We start from the raw sequence: 17143 nt of genomic DNA, 5'->3' as shown, positions 1-17143 counted from the left end.
AAAACTGGAATTAAGGTAGACATGTTAGATAAATAATATCTTTTGAGTTCATCAAAATGGTAAATCGATATATTCAAAACTAAATATGACTTCTGCAATACTTTAAATCTAACTTGTAAATTATTTTACAAGACCTTTGAGACTTGTAATCAAAAGTACAAGTCATAGCTAATATTTTATACTTGTAGTTTGTTCATGCAACATACACTTGTAAATTCTACTAATAATATTAGTCCAACCGACTTGTAGTATTGGACTTGTAACTTGTACTTGTAGTATTTTTATGCAACAAAAAAATATAAGTTACAAGCTACAAGACTAATATTATTAGTAAAATTTTCATTATGCTACAGGCCCCTGGAGAAAGATAGAGCAGCAAAGGATCGCCAAAGCCGCGATAAAGCGAGCGAAAACACAAGGAGCCAAAGCCGACGCCCGTCAGCGCTATTCGGCTCTCGAGTAGGAAGTGAAGCGCTCATGTAGGCGGGACAAAAGAGCGAGGGCGGACTCCCTAGCCGACGAAGGCGAGAAAGCCGCAAATATTGGCGACATTTGTCTCCTCTACGATGTCTCACGCCGCCTTAGTGGAACTAAGATGAATGCAACGATGCCCGTGAGACACATCTGGACAGCTATTGACTGACCTGGTGGACCAGCTGAAACGCTGGTTCGAGCACTGTGGAAACCTTTTTCAAGTGTCACGCCACCAACACCTCAGCATGATCCGCCAAGGGTTCGACGTATTACTCGTGTCAACATCGAATCTCCACATGGCAGGAGATGGAAACAGCCATCCGTAGCATGAAATCGAACAGGGCCCCGGGAGTCGATCGCATATCAGCCGGGAGTCTCAGCCCGAGATGCTCAAAGCTGATTCCGTGGTATCTGCACTACTACTGCATCAATTACTGCAACATATGGGAAACCACGACATTTCCGGTCGACTGGATGCAAGGCGTCTTTGTAAAGGTGCCCAAAAAGGGTGACCTGACTGTATGCGGAAATTGGCGCAGTATCATGTTACTGTGCATCGTTCTCAAAGTCCTTTTCAAGGTGATCCTTAACCGGATACAGGAGAAAATTGATGCAACTCTCCGGCGGCAGCAAGCAGAATTCCCTGCCGGACGGTTCTGTGTGGACCACATTGTACCTTGGAGCAAATCAATGAATACCAAGAAAACATGTGGGGAGTCCTCAGGCGCAAGGGTGTCCCTGAGAAAATCATCGGCCTCATTGAGGAACAGTAGGGTCTGGGACCATTTGGGCAAAAGAACCTATTTTGGGCACTTGCTGCTATAACTCAGTCAATTTTGTACCGATTGGCTTGGTTTTTGATTCACGATCAGATACGCACAGTATCTAGCCATATTCAAAAATTCAAGTTAACCGGTTTGAAATTGACTGAGTTATAGCAGCAGTCCCAGACCCTACATTGCATTTTCATGCAGAGTGCTGCACAACGGTGTCTTGTGCGATCCCATCCGGGTCGTTGCTGGAGTAAGGCAAGGATGTATACTATCACCGCTACTGTTCCTCATCGCAATCGACTAGAACCTGGTAGGTGCGATAGGTCGTGAACCAAATCGTGGGTTGCTGTGGCAGCCCATTACCATGGAGCACCTTAATGACTTCGAACTGGCTGATGACGTTGCCCTCTTAGCTCAACGGCGCTCTGATATGCAGAGTAAGCTCGATGATCTTGCCGATCGCTCCTCGGCGGCAGGTCTTTACCATCAACGTCAACAAGACCAGGGTCTCCAGTTAGCCTAGTGGTTAAGGCTATGGATCGCCAATCCGGAGACGGTGGGTTCGATTCCCGTTCCGGTCGGGAAAATTTTCTCGACTCCCTGGGCATACCGTATCATTGTGCTTGCCTCACAAGATACAAATTCATGCAATGGCAGGCAAAGAAAGCCCTCCAATTAATAACTGTGGAAGTGCTCAAAGAACACTAAGTTGGAGAGAGGTAGGCCAAGTTCCAGTGAGAACGTAGAGCCACATAGAAGAAGAAGAAGAAGTCATCAAGACCAAATCTTTGAATGTAAACACTGTCAACCCTTCTAGCTTCACGGTAACCGGGCACGCAATGGAGAATGTTGAAGGCTTCCAATATCTTGGTAGCCAAATGGCGGCGGATGGTGGCACCAAGATTGGTGCATGGATAAAGAAGGCGAGGGCTGCCTTTGCGAGTTTAAGAAATGTATGCAAAACAATCAGAGTACATTAGTCAACGCACCAAAATCCGAATGTTCAACACGAACGCGGAATCTGTGCTGCTGTACGCCAGTGAAACTAAGTGTGTATCAGCGGGGAACACTCAACGGCTGCAGGGCACTTCAATAGATACCTGTGGTATATAGTTCGTGCATGGTGGCCTCCTAATTGGATCTCCAATGTGGAGCTCCATCGTCGAGGTCCTCAAAGTGAGTAGTCAGGTTGTCCTTATGTGCGGAGTGACCATTACTAGATTCTTCGGTTGAAAATCTGAAATGTAAAGGAAAATTAACTGCGTGCGTGATACGCTCACCACAGTTACATATTTTTATAATATTATTTGTATCATAAGGAGTGTATCGGAAATTAACTATAAACATTCAGGATGCTCTATCTCGAAGCATGTTTGGTCTTATCATTTCGGTTCTTCTATCAAATCTTCACAATACAGTCAAGTTTAGAACAGCCTGAAAAAAATTGAAAAATGTTTAGCATTATTGAAAATATTGTAGAATGAATACATCTTACAAATTAAAATTTTGGACAAATTGTTGTGTTTTAAAGATTTTTCAGCGTTTCATTAACCTGTAGCGAATAAAACTTGTACGGCGAAAAATCCAAAAAATATTAATTATTGTTAGCAGTTATGTACACATAACATATCACCGAACACTGACTTAAAAAAAATATTTATGATCGAAAAACCCTCAACATTTAAAAAATGACCTATCCTAAAAAAACACTAATTTTTTGTCGAACTTTGGCAGTCTGTTTTAAATATCTTCAAAGGTTATACAATTCCGTTCTCTACTAAAGCTACCTCGTCGTTAAGTTTAAAAACATTTCCAATTAAAAAAAATCGAATCATCAGTTTGATGTATTTTTTATTTGCGTAATCGTGCTTTGAATGAACATAAAAAAATAGGGTCCCTGAAAAATGACCATTTTTCATTTTTAAGAATTGCGCTAAAATGGAGTCGAATTTTTTCTTGAACAAATTTTTTAACCTATATTATGAGCAATCTGGGAAAGAATATATTTGCGCTAAAACATTTAAAAAAATTAAAAAAAATCCATTTTTTCAGCAATTTCAAATTTTCAAGAGGTGTCCAAAATTTCAAGATCATGCGTTTAAACTTTGAGATTGATGACCATGTAAAATAATTATTTTTACAAAAGCAAAAGTGCCATTCCTTTTTCTGAGGATTTATATAGTACCTCCAAAAATAAAATTATTTATAACTTCAATAAATTATTTTTTAGGATGTTTTGAACATATATAGTTAATTTCCGATACAGTCCTTACGATAAATTCACCTGAATCCTGCTAAAATAAACTGTTAATTATCAGTAACACTAAAACAAAAATATAACATAAACACAAAAAAGTACATCAAACTTTGATTCTGGGAATACTTACAAAGGCGGGAAATATCAAAATTAAAATGTGATTTGGTAGATCTTACACCACAACGCACCATTTCATCTAAGGTGATCTACCCACATGCCACATTTTGGGTTCTAGTGTGCATTACAAATTGGTTCTTAATTTTGATCTCTTATGGTCCTTGAGATGTAGAGAGTCAAGTTAATACCTTCGAAAAATGCAAATGATATTCACGGTGATTATCATTTAGCATTTTTCAAAGATAGTCCGTGACATTTACCTTACATATTCAAAAAATCGCGTTTTTTCCGTGACTTTCAGAACGGGTCTAGACGCACAAGTTTTTCATATATCATATTCTCAGGTTCAGCTTCTAAAATGAGCTGTAGGTGATTGAATTTAGATATGACGAAATGAAATTTTCAGCACTGATGTGAAATGAATGTTATGGCAAACATGTTTCCATAAAGGCGTAACATTCATTTTCGTATTTTCATTCTGACACTGCCCAGCTCAGCTGACATAACAAAAATATCTCAAAGTAAATAGAAAATAAACACAACTGCGTATTTATCTATCCGCGAAATAAAATCGAAAAATTTCATCGGTAGCAAATTATGAAACAATGGAAAAATGTCGTTGCAAAATGTGTTAGCCATCAGCTCTCTAATGTCACTGGGAATGGCCAGTCTGGCGACCGTAATTCATTTTTTCCAACGTGAAGCAAACTATACCGAGTACGAGTACCTACAGCAACAGGAAGATCCGGAGAGTTTCCGACCCAACTACAACCGTGTCACCTGGAATGGCCCAATCGGGGAAGATAGGTGCGTCCATTTTTTTGATCGGGTTTGCCACGAATGTAAAATTTTCGTTTCTTCAAAATTTGATACTTTTGCAGAAACTTCTGTGCGATTTGTCGAGCCTGTATCAAGTACAACAACAAACGCAAAACGCTAGAGTGTCAACATAGTTTCCACGAAAAATGCATCAACCAATGGCTTATTGTGAAACGGACATGCCCCATCTGTCGAATGGTATTGACTAACCCTAGCTAGCAATTACTTTTCTACTAAAATGTACTTATGTAAAAAAAACACGTATTTGTCGTCTATGTACCAAAGGGAAAAATGTTATACCTGGTAAAAGCTGAGATTATTATAACTGTGTATGTACAATGTTAGGTAAATAAAATTATACAATAAGGTTTGAGGCTTTTTAAATATAATAATGGATAATCAATTTTGTATTTATTTTACCACATATAGGGGTGTTGTAAACTTGATATATTGAGTGCTATCTAGAAGGGGCCCATATAGCCGAAGTGTATGGGTTGGCATTCAGCAATACCGTGCTGAGGATAATGGGTCCGATTCCCAGTCGGTCCAGGAGCTTTTCGTAATGGAAATATCCTTGACTCCCAGCTGATGCAGCTCGTGGTTCATTCGCCTTCTCCAAGTTCCGTCTTCCATCTGCATTCCGCCGTAGATGGTACGCAACACCTTCCGTTCGAAAACTCCAAGGGCGCGTTGGTCCTCTGCACGTGTTTCGTGTCCATAGAGGACGACCGGTCTAATCAGCGTTTTGTAGATGTTAACTTCGTGTTAGGGGCTGTTCATAAACCACGTAGACCAAAATTTGACCATCTCAGACCCCCCCCCCCCCCTCGCAGACTTTCGTCCACACAAAAAAATGAAATTTGTATGGAGCGTAGAGTTTGGCCAGGTCCCCCCCCCCTTTTCCCCCAAGAAGTCTACGTGGTTTATGAATGGTCACTTACGGCGAACTTTATGCGATCGTATAGTTCTACGGAGTCCAAAGTAAGCACGATTACCTGCCACAATGCGCCTCTGAATTTCTCTGCTGGTGTCGTTGTCGGCGGTCACCAGTGAGCCCAAGTACCCGAATTCTTCAACCGCCTCGATTTCATCACCATCGATATAAATTCGGGGTGGCGGGCGAGTTGATTCCTCCCTGGAGCCCTTTGCCATCATGTACTTTGTCTTCGACACATTAATAACTAGTCCGATTCGCCTGGCTTCACTCTTTAGTCGGATGTACGTTTCCGCCATCGTCTCAAATTTACGAGCAATAATATCAATATCATCAGCGAAACCAAGCAGCTGAACGGACTTGGAGAAAATCGTTCCACTCGTGTTTATCCCCGCTCTCCTAATTACAGCCTCTAAAGCAATGTTGAACAGTGAGCACGAAAGACCATCACCTTGCCGTACCCGAATAAAAAATACAGTAGAAAAACCGAACGTTGTATTGTAACAGTACTATTTAGAACCATATTTTTACAATAGACAACACTGTAAAAATAAAAAATACAAAAACAATTAGATGTAATGTAAAACACCATACCGTGAATTGTAAATAAGATCTTTACAATATATTATACAGGTTGTTAAGTATCGTAACAATATAAAAAAAGATTTTTCTCCATATATATTTTTTTGCAAAACCATACATTTTATTGTTAATGAATTGTTCAAAATACTGATACGTGGGTTTAAATATACCGTACATTGTATGGTACATGAATGGTTTCAAACAATAAAATGTACCGTAAATAAATTGTTTTTAATTGTAATTTCACTACTGGTTATACATTTAATTAAATGGTTTTGGAATAGTTTTCTTTTGTTATGTTGTATTGTTTTACATTACATAAACCATATATTGTTATATTATCTTTTCATTTTCCTCCTGTTAATGGCATCTTAGGCTTATTAGATTTATTAGAATGCGCTTTGAGAATTCTCCAGAGCGTTTTGGATAACCCTTCATATATAGGATCGCCCACGTCTAAGTCTGAGTAGTCTCTGATTGCATTAACAGTTGAAGCTTAGGCTCCCATGCCCCACCAGCCAGATAACCGGGTTTTGCAAACTTAGCATTATTTGTGGCAACACTTTTAGCGACATGGTGGAACTATGCCGAGCGCGCTAAGTGTTATTAGACCACTAATGTAGTTGCATGAAGTGGGTGACGAGGTACATAAGTATCATTACAGCGTGCTTAACTGTTATTGCAATATTGAGGCACCAGTTTGACCAAAGTTTGAAATACATAACAACTCATGAGATAACTGTCAAGTTCGATTCAATTATAAGTTAGGTTGAAAAGCGAACCCGCAGACGAACCTATATTAAAAGTCATTTCAGTGTTCAGTCCAGTCCATATGTTAAAGATGGCTCTACGTCAAAGATAAAGTTTGTCAATCGCATTTGATTCGATTGTGGTCGAAGACAAGTTCACATGAGAGAAGAGGAGAAAACTCCCCTAAATGCAAATACAGCAATAATAGTGTTGAATTCATCCACTGATTTACGGTAATCTGACCTGCATCTTTCCGGGTTGGCCTACATTCGTATTTCTCTCGTCGCACTCTACACACCTAGCCTGCCATATCTCTTGGACCCCTGCTTGGACCTGCAGTTCTTAGGACATCTGGTTTACCACTGATTTAAACATGTTATTGACTTTAAATTGATGTTTCAACCTGTTTCAACTTATTCACTTTTTTTTCTCTTTGCTTTCCTTTGCATCAAAAAAGTTACAAACATCAACAAAACAAAGCACGGAAAAAATCTTAAACTGAATAAATCTGGTGTTTGATTTGAATAGGTCGAATCTGCATATAGGAATCACAGCAAACATACGACCTATTCAAATCGAACACCAGAAATAATTAAAAATTCACGGAAAAATAATGTTTCGGAAAAGTGAATGGTTCAAACGTAAGAAAAACAGTATAATATATTGTTACATAAAAATCCAATGTAAATGTATAGTATAGCGAACCATATCATTACAATACACTTTATTGTAGCTGGTACACTGTATGGTGCAGGAATGGTTTTCACTATACATTCTATGGTTAGTTTTTATCCGGGTAACCCTCTGCGAGATTCGAAGGGACTCGAGAGCGTCCCTGATACTCGAACTACGCACATCACTCGATCCATCGTCGTTTTGATCAACCGTATCAGTTTATCCGGGAATCCGTATTCGTGCATAATCTGCCATAGCTGTTCCCGATCGATTGTATCATACGCCAATTTTAAATCGATGAACAAGTGATGTGTGGGCACGTTGTATTCGCGGCATTTCTGCAACACCTGGCGGATGGCGAACATCTGGTCCGTTGTAGCCAGTGTTGCATTTGAACGCGATCAATTTGCGTTCATGTTCAAATTCGGCACGCTGCGATCAAAACGATTTGAACATTGTTCAGTTCAAAATTTGGAACGCGTGCGAGCTCGAAATTGAACGCACCTTGAACAATGAGCAAGAACTGCACCAGTATAATGCCAACATGCTAACATGGTACCCTGGTACCCGCCAAACTGAAATGGTCATATTTCAGCCATTTTTTCGCCAATCCTTGCAATCTTGGGCTTGCAATAAAATGTAATGTAGAACCCAATACAGTAAATTGTAAATAAGATTTTTACAATATACTATACGGGTGGTTAAGTATCGTAACAATTTAAAAAAATATTTTTCTCCATATATATTTTTTTGCAAAACCATACATTATATTGTAAATGAATTGTTATAAATACTGATACGTGGGTTTTAATAAACCGTACATTGTATGGTACACATATGGTTTCAAACAATAAAATGTACCTTAAATATATTGTTTTTTTAATTGTAGTTTCACTACTGGTTATACATTTAATTAAATGGTTTTGGAATGGTTCTCTTTTGTTATGTTGTATTGCTTTACATTACATAAACCATATAATGTTATATTATCTTGTCATTTTCCTCCTGTTAATGGCATCTTAGGCTTACTAGCATTATGAGAATGCGCTTTGGGAATTCTCCAGAGCGTTTTGGATAACCCTTCATATTGGATCGCCCACGTTTAAGTCTGAGTCGAGGTCTGAGTAGTCTCTGATTGCATTAACAGTTGAAGCTTAGGCTCCCATGCCCCACCAGCCAGATAACTGGGTTTCGCAAACTAAGCATTATTTGTGGCAACACTTTGAGCGGCATGATGGAACTATGCCGAGCGCGCTAAGTGTTATTAGACCACTAATGTAGTTGCATGAAGTGGGTGACGAGGTACATAAGTATCATTACAGCGTGCTTAACCGTTATTGCAATATTGAGGCTCCAGTTTGACTAAAGTTTGAAATACACGGGGAAATACATAACAACTTATGAGAAAACGGTCAAGTTCGATTCAAGTATAAGTTAGGTTAAAAAGCGAATCCACAGACGAACCTATATTAGAATTTCTTTCAGTATTCAGTCCAGTCCATATGTTAAAGATGGCTCTACGATAAAGTACGTCAATCGTATTCCTCTCATCGCACTCTACATACTTAGTCCACCATATCTCTTGGATCTGCAGTTCTTAAGAGATCTGGTTTACTACTTATTTAAACATTTTATTGACTTTAAATTAATGATGATGATTAACCTGGGCTTGTTAGGGGAATATCCGTAAGTAAAAAAAATCGCGTTAAGTACTGTTCCTTTGATTCTTAGTGGAATTCAAAGGAACAGTACTTAACGCGATTTTCTTTTTACTTTTAAATTGATGTTTCAACTTATTCACTTTTTTTCTTTCCTTTCCTTTGCATCAAAAAAGTCACAAACATCAACAAAACAAAGCACGGAAAAAATCTAAAACTGAATAAATAATTAATAATGCACGGAAAAATAATGTTTCGGAAAAGTGAATGGTTCAAACGTAAGAAAAACAGTATAATATATTGTTACATAAAAATCGAATGTAAATGTATAGTAGCTACAATGTGCGAAGCTTTTAGTGAACCATTTCATTACAATATACATTATTGTAGCTGGTACACTGTATGGTGCAGAAATGGTTTTCACCAAACACCCTATGGTTAGTTTTTATCCGGGTAGTGCTCTCACCAGTGCACAATGGAAAAAATAGGTATAAAACGCGAATAAATTCAATATCTCTGCTCGGAGTGAATGGATTTGAATGAATTTTTGACACAAACTGTAAAATTCTCTATAGTTTCAGATACGGAACGTGTAATTCGCCGCACGATGCTGGAAGTCAATGTATTTAGCTCGTTTTACCCCACTCTCTCTTTTTCACCTTTTTCGGAAATTTCTGAAGTGCAAAATAAATGTTTTTTTAAGTCGTGATTGTGTGAAAACTTCCGTACTATCAAAAGGAGCTGATTTGGCTCACCTCACGGCTTTAAAAATTGAAATATCTTTAAATAACCCCGATATCCCCTATTTCTTTGAAATTTCACATGTATCTCCGCCCGGAGGGGAACGCAATCGATAAGAGCAGGACCAACCCTATGTGAAATTGCCGATGTTATGGAAGTTTTTTTTTTCACAAATACGAGTCATTTATTTTGCGCGCCAGTCGGGAATAGATTAGGATTTTCTCAAAAAGGTCCATGATAGAGAGAGTGGGGTACAACGAGCTAAATTCACTGATTTCCAGCATCGTGCGGTGAATGACACTCTCCTTATCTGAAACTGTAAAGATTTTTACAGTTTGTGTCAAAAATTTATTGGAATCCATCCACTCCGAGCAGAGATATTGAATTTATTCGCGTTTTATACCTATTTTTTTCCACTGTGCAGTGCTTCTCCACCGTATTTTAGAAGCTCGCTTGGTAGTTGATCTGCTCCAGCGGCTTCGTTGTTTTTCAACCGGCCAACCTCTTCCTCAATCTCTTGGAGGTCATGGGCCGGAAGTCTTTCGTCCTGACCTGTGGCCAGGTCAAATATCTGTCGACTTCCTTTATTTCCTTGTTGAGGTTGCGCCGCCATGAGCCTCTCGGCCTGCCTCTGCTCAGCTGAGATGTCCTGCTAGGTTGCAAACTAACGCTTGTTTGCAGAACTCGTTCCCACCCCTGCGTAGAGTGTGGTCCACCCACCTCCACTTACGCTCCCGAATGTCCGTCGCTATCGGCTTTTGTTGACATCGACGATGGAGCTTCACGTTAGAGATCCAATTGTGATGCCACCATGCACGAATTATATTGCAGCCGTTGAGTGTTCTCCACTGATTCACTGGCTTACAGCAGAACAGATTTTACGTTCGAGTTGAAAATTCGGATTTTGGTGCGTTGACTAATCTGATTGTTTTTCCATTCATTTCTTAAACTTGCAAAGGAAGCCCTCACCTTCTATAGATCTGCTTACTTTGATCAGAGCGTCGTTGAGCTAGGAGAACAACATCATCAGCCAGTTCGAAGTCGTTTAGGTGCTCCATTGTAATGGGCTGCCACAGCAACCCACGATTTGGTTCACGATCAATCACACCGTCCGGCACAGAATCCTGTTTGCTGCCGCCGGAGAATTGCGTCAATCTTCTCCTGTATCCGCTTATGGATCACTTTGCAGAGGACTTTGGGAACACAGAATATGCAAAATAGTCAATGTCACAGGAAGTTCTCAGTTAATAACGGCGAAAATGCTCATACATTATTAATTAAGGAATCCAGTAGCCAGGAGCTTGCCATTCATCTTTAAAACGGACACGATACTAGAAAACATCACGTCGACTACGGCCCTTGTCAACTTCTTCACCTTGTTGCTGGTTGTGTTCTTCTTTCTTGGAAAACTTCTGTTTCCACTTCACTCCGATTTTGGCAAATACGGTCTTGCTGGCAGTTTGATCGGAACGCTTTCTTTCTTCAGCCAGCCAACAACCGCTGTTTGACGAGGTCCAAATTCAAATCGTCTTTTTCGACAGTCTCCAGGGTCGCAACCTTATGGAGGCCGATACAGTCTGGCAGGGTCGGTCAAGAAGAGCTGCGACACCACATTACTTTTAAAGACAGTGTCAAAGTCGCTCCGGCTGTTTTCAATTTCCTCACGAGACCGTCGGACTCCAATAGATGCGGCTGCATATCTTTGCTTTCCTTTATTCGCAAACGAGCCAACTGCTTCCGGACATTAGTTTGGCTCGCTACGGACTTCTTCGCATAAGCTGTCTTCAAGCTGGTTGCCCTCTCCGGACATGAGACTTGGAACATGCTCTTCAAGGACTTGCAAGTTATTGCAGCAGTGTTCGAGAAACGAGTGTTAGTGCTAATGATGATATTTTGTGGCGTGCAGAACCCTCGATTGGTTGCGCTTCACGACGAACCAAGTATGCAGAAGATTTCCAAAGCCGGAATGATACGATAGACAGGGCATGTTGCATGAATCCCGGATAGCAGCCCCGCAAAAACTGTGTTTGCAAGAAATCCGGATGACTCAGTCTTATCAATGTTATCTTCCGTGCAGAAGATATATGAACGGAGACGAAGCAGCGTGGAAACAGCGCAGAGTAGTAGGCCGATCTTTCAGAAGGTACGAGATGTATGCAATAGGACAGATCGGTGAAGTACTAGATTTGTAGTAATGAGCTGAATTTTAGTATGGTGAGAAGGTCAATTCTCCGTTTCTGCAATGAAATGGTGCAAAAAGCGTGGGTATTATTATTCCTTGCCTAATTTGATGCTGTTTGAGCAAAACTTTTGATAACTATGTTGTTTATGTTGCAAGACATGGAGAAAACAACAACAGAGTTACCCAAAGTTCTGCTCAAACAGCATCAAATTAGACAAGGAATAATAATACCCACGCTTTTTGCACCATTTCGTTGCAGAAACGGAAAATTGACCTTCTCACCATACTAAAATTCAGCTCATTACTACAAATCTAGTACTACACCGAACGTGCCCCATTCTGAAAAGAGTCATCGACTTGATAAGGTACGCAGTATCCAAAGCTTTGACCGAACATATATTAATTCGTCACCTTACAAAGTAGCACCACAGCACACATGTTCTAGAAATGCATATACAACTCTTATATGACCAAATTCAGTCATACTTGTGTCCACCTGGTTCGCCCATCGTTCTCTCTGCGCTCCACGCCTTCTTGTGCCAACCGAATCAGTAGCGAACATCAACTTTGCAGGGTTGTTATCAGGCATTCTTGCAACATGCCCTGCCACCGTATCTTTCCGATTTTGGCCACCTTCTGGATGCTGGGTTCGCCGTAAAGTGCAGCGAGCTCGTGATTCATCCTTCTCCGCCACACACCGTTCTTTTGCACACCGCCGAAGATCTTCCTTAGCACGCGTCGCTCGAAAACTCCGAGTGCTTGCAGGTTCTCCTCGAGCATGGTCCATGTCTCGTGTCCGTAGAGGACCACCGGTCTTATTAACGTTTTGTACATGGTGCATTTGGTGCATGGGTGAATCTTTTTAGATCGTAGCTTCTTCTGGAGCCCGTAGTAGACCCGACATCCGCTGATGATGCGCCTTTGAATTTCACGACTCACATTGTTGTCAACCATCAGTAAGGATCCGAGGTAGACGAATTCCTCCACCACTTCGAAGGTATCTCCGTCTACCGTAACATTACTGCCCAAACGGATCTGGTCGTGTTCGGTTCCGCCTACCAGCATGTACTTTGTTTTTGAGGCACTCATTACCAGTCCGACATTTGCTGCTTCGCGTTTCAGGCGGGTGTACAGCTCTACCACCGCTCCAAATGTTCTGACGATAACGTCCATGTCGTCCGCAAAGCACACAAATTGACCGGATTTTGTGAAAATCGTTCCTCGGCTGTTGAGCCCGGCTCGTCGCATCACACCTTTCAGAGCGATGTTGAATAGTCGGCATGAGAATCCGTCACCTTATCGCAGTCCCTGAACTGGATAGTTCACCCGAAGCCTTTACGCAGTTTTGCACACCGTCAACGATTGCTCTACTAAGTCTAGTCAGCTTCCCAGATAAGCCGTTTGCGTCCATGATTCATGATTCTGTGCGGCCGATACTGTCGTATGCCGCTTTGAAGTCGATGAACAGGTGATGCGTTAGGACCTGATATTCACGGCATTTCTGGAAGATTTGCGGTACGGTGAATATCTGGTCCGTTGAAGGTTGAACCATTGACATGTAACAATCAATCTGAGCTAAGTTAACCTCATTAAGTTTATATACCGCATTTACTGCCCCCACTCGCATAACAGTCCCATTTGACTTTTCATCACTTTTGAGTTAACAACAATAAAAATTACGAATTTTTATGTCAATGTGTGAAGAAAATACCAAGTCATGAGCGTCCCATTTCAAAAGTACCCGCATAACAGTCCCATTATGGATTTTTGTGTTACGTAACACAAAACTGAACAACTTTGTAGTGGTTGTAATATTTTTTACAGTTATATATTCATGTGCAAAGCAATCTGTGAAAGTTTCGAGATGATCGAAATATGTTTCAAATTTTGGCGATTTTTCAATGTTTTATATGGAAACAAGTTTTCAAACTTCAAATGCCGTTTTCTCAATTCCTACTTTTTGCAAATGGGACTGTTATGTGAGTGGGGGCAGTTTAGTTCACTACTGGACTGCGAACTGCGACATTATAAGTGCGAAAACGTAAATAAAAGTGCGCGATTGCATCAAATCAGGTTAATGTCTTCGGCGCACTATTTCTTCAATCTATGGAGAACAAGTGCTCTGAAGACACCGAGTTGATTTGATGCAATCGCGCACTTTTATTAGCGTTTTCGCACTCGTGAAAACTAGTGCGATAGTCCAGTGGTGAACTAAATGCGCTATACATACAGTTTTATTTTTTTTTTTCCAGAAACCTGGTCAAGTGATTTAAATTTTTTGAATAGCCGTAGAAGCAAAATTAGAATTTATTATTTATTTTCGGATTTTTACATGGCTAGAAATAATGTTATGTAAATGATTAGAATTCTATCGATAAAACTAAAATAAAATAGAAAGCAACTGTTTCACATCTAACCTTCATCGCTATTAGTTATCTATTGCTTCCACGAGCTTAACATCTAGATTCAGTTCCGTGATCCAAAGGATTCACGCTATTCCGTCGTGAATCTAGCTGGCTCTCTACAATTTGGGCAGAACTTCGAATGCTGCAGCCAGCCATTGATGCACCGTTTGTGGAACAGATGGCCACAAACCAACTTCGTTTTGGCGCCCTCGTCGTTAACCGAGATCAAGCATATCGTGCAGTTTCTAGAATGGCATGAAAATATATATTGCTATTAAAGTTTGTATGCCGGGCAAACAAAACTCTAGCTGCCTTACGAATCAGAAGTGTCGTCACAGCTTTCCCAGCGCTTCGAGGAGGTGGGATTGGTGGGTACCGGACGCGACCGTCGGAAGGGTTCCTCCTCCCATTGATTCCGGTAGTAGTTGTAAGTATAGTATATCCCTACGAGGGCAACAACTCCGAGGGCCAACGAAGATGCAAAGGTAAACACTCCTTGCAGCACCATTCTGATCACTTTTTATCGATTACACGATTCGACTCGTTCGGAACCATGAGGAACCGAAACTACCCGGGTTGATGTGCAAAAAATTACTTTAGACAAAATAAGACGAAAAAATCTTCTGTTTGCAGTGAATGTTCTCCGATGCACGAATGAAAATATTATTTCATGAGATTTTGTGCATAAGTGTATGAGTATGTGTAATAACACCACTGAATTCATTTACGTTATGCATACATGTATTGTACATAATTATTGTGCTATAATAAGTGACATTCAAATGTATTCTATGACGGAGCAGGCGTGCATTTTCTTATTATCGCTTATAAGCGAAAAGTTTTGGACCAGACCAAGCTACACGCGAGGCTATGGCCAATGAAGAATATTTAGTTACTACCCAAGTAACCACGAAGCCGTATATAAGTGCATCAATTTTGCCATATATTTATATTTAAAATTGTGTATGTAATGCTGCATTACTTTAAACACCTCATTGAAGCAATAGTAAAGTTGAAAAGGGCCCCACTGAAATCAAATTAATGCCTCATATTGCAGCACGTTGACAGCCATTGCTAAAGTGACATAAATGCATGTGCTGTACATTTGCATTTGCACATGCTTAATACGTGCAACACGGAAAACCAAAACAAAAATCTATTTTTAGCACCGTTTCGTTATCGACGGTACTAATGCCCCCCACATGAATGTTTTAACCATCATTTTTTTGTTGTCGGGTCGGGAGTCAAACCAGAAGTGTTGAAGACCGCTAGATGAGTTCCATACGCGCTGGCGCCTTGGACTATTTCTGCTGCAGTGATAACAACAGAAATTTCATTAACTAAAAGAAAACTGTTCTTCTGTGTGAATCATTGCTGTAGAGTGCAAAACGATTATGCCATATGTAATAGAATCCCTGTAATTTATAGTATTTGATATGCATAAATTGAACATAGTTGACAAATGAATAAAATAAAGTCATTTTCTGACTTTCCCAGTTTCTGAGTGTAGAGGCTAATTGTTTGTCGGTATGTGCATTAGCCTGGGTCACGGTTTATATGGGAAAATATAAAAAAATGGAAAAACTCCAACTCCTGTATAGTTTTTGAGTTTCATTTTGGTCCCATATCAACTGTGCAAAATTTCAGATCGCCTTATATCGCTTTGCGGTCCTCGGAAGGTTGATTCCCTGTAAAATTTTCAACAGAAATCATTCAACGATTTATTTTTAGGGGTTAAGGGGCAACCTGAGGCGATTTTTCTTTGAAAAAGTGATTTTCCACATTGTATGAAATTGTATGAAAACTTAAAACGGCTGGCGCTAAAATAACGTTTCTCCGATCGAGCTGAAGTTTGTACAGTTGATATGGGGCCAAAGTGGAAGTCAAAAAGTGTACAGCAGTAAATGTCTTTTTGTGTCCCACGCTAATGTGCATCAACACCCTTTTCGTCCTGATGTAAAGTGCCCTTCAGGTAGTTGAGGGGTGGTGTCGCCAATATGGCCTTTCGGTAAATCCGAGTAAAAAATCTATTGTTCTTTTCATGAACTCGATGTGACTGAACAGGTAAAGTGCGTTGGAGTTATTCTTGATTCCAAGCTTTCCTGGGCACCTCACATTGAGATCAGAATCAAGAAAGCTTGTATGGCCTTCGGGCAATGCCGGCGAACCTTTGGTACAACTTGGGGCCTAACACCCAATTATATAAAATGGATTTACACAACTGTTGTTCGATCAATATTGGTCTATGGCTATGGCTGTCTTGTGTGGTAGCATAAGGATGAAGTGAGAACGATCCAATCAAAATTAGGCCATCTCCAAAGGATGTACTTGATGGCGATGTCTGGAGCGTTCTCTTCAACTCCCATGGCAGCGCTCGAAGTTCTCTTTGACGTTGCCCCACTACACATTCATCTTAAACAAAAAGCACTTTCTTGCACTTATCGCCTATCGGTACTCGGTTTACTAGAAGAAACTTCTGTGGTGAACCGCACATCAACACACACCTCGTTGTTTCCACTTTTGGTGAATTGGGACAAAGTGGTCCTTTTTTTTATAGAATGAGAAAATCTGCAACAGATACCCAAGAGGTGGTTCTTCAGGTGATGTAGGGATCGACCCACTAAAAACTCATTCTCTCTCTTCCTTACCTTCGCGGTACGCCCGTTAGGGATGGCTTCGAGAGGTAAAAAGCAGGTTTCCCATAGAGCTTAGGATTGGCTAACTCGTGTTCAACTGCTGTTGACACGAAACCCTCCTCCACTTCAGTCATCCAAGA

The 17143-nt window shown here is 40.4% G+C and overlaps 2 protein-coding genes across 2 annotated transcripts; one reads left to right on the top strand and one right to left on the bottom strand.

Annotated features, from left to right (window-relative positions):
- Positions 1–4123: 4123 nt before the first annotated feature.
- Positions 4124–4843, top strand: LOC109427191 (RING finger protein 122-like). The gene is made up of 2 exons (XM_019702703.3): positions 4124–4428; positions 4503–4843. The coding sequence occupies exons 1-2, from the start codon at positions 4235–4237 to the stop codon at positions 4657–4659; spliced, it is 351 nt and encodes a 116-aa protein (XP_019558248.1). The 5' UTR covers positions 4124–4234; the 3' UTR covers positions 4660–4843.
- A 9413-nt stretch (positions 4844–14256) lies between these two features.
- Positions 14257–15040, bottom strand: LOC115269127 (uncharacterized). Its single transcript, XM_029877535.2, has 2 exons — positions 14685–15040; positions 14257–14612 (listed from the first exon to the last, which is right to left on the bottom strand). The coding sequence occupies exons 1-2, from the start codon at positions 14873–14875 to the stop codon at positions 14456–14458; spliced, it is 348 nt and encodes a 115-aa protein (XP_029733395.2). The 5' UTR covers positions 14876–15040; the 3' UTR covers positions 14257–14455.
- Between the last annotated feature and the right edge of the window lie 2103 nt (positions 15041–17143).

This window comes from Aedes albopictus, chromosome 3 (genome assembly GCF_035046485.1).
Source record: "Aedes albopictus strain Foshan chromosome 3, AalbF5, whole genome shotgun sequence".
NCBI classification, from domain to species: Eukaryota; Metazoa; Arthropoda; class Insecta; order Diptera; family Culicidae; genus Aedes; species Aedes albopictus.
This window is presented reverse-complemented; position numbering and strand designations above follow the sequence as displayed.

Excerpts from the sequence above, each read along its gene's own strand:
- LOC109427191 (XM_019702703.3), top strand. The coding sequence starts at position 4,235 with ATGTCGTTGCAAAATGTGTTAGCCATCAGCTCTCTAATGTCACTGGGA. Across the intron at positions 4,429-4,502 it reads GGCCCAATCGGGGAAGATAG|AAACTTCTGTGCGATTTGTC; the intron begins GTGCGTCCATTT and ends ATACTTTTGCAG.
- LOC115269127 (XM_029877535.2), bottom strand. The coding sequence starts at position 14,875 with ATGGTGCTGCAAGGAGTGTTTACCTTTGCATCTTCGTTGGCCCTCGGA. Across the intron at positions 14,613-14,684 it reads TGTGACGACACTTCTGATTC|AAACTGCACGATATGCTTGA; the intron begins GTAAGGCAGCTA and ends ATGCCATTCTAG.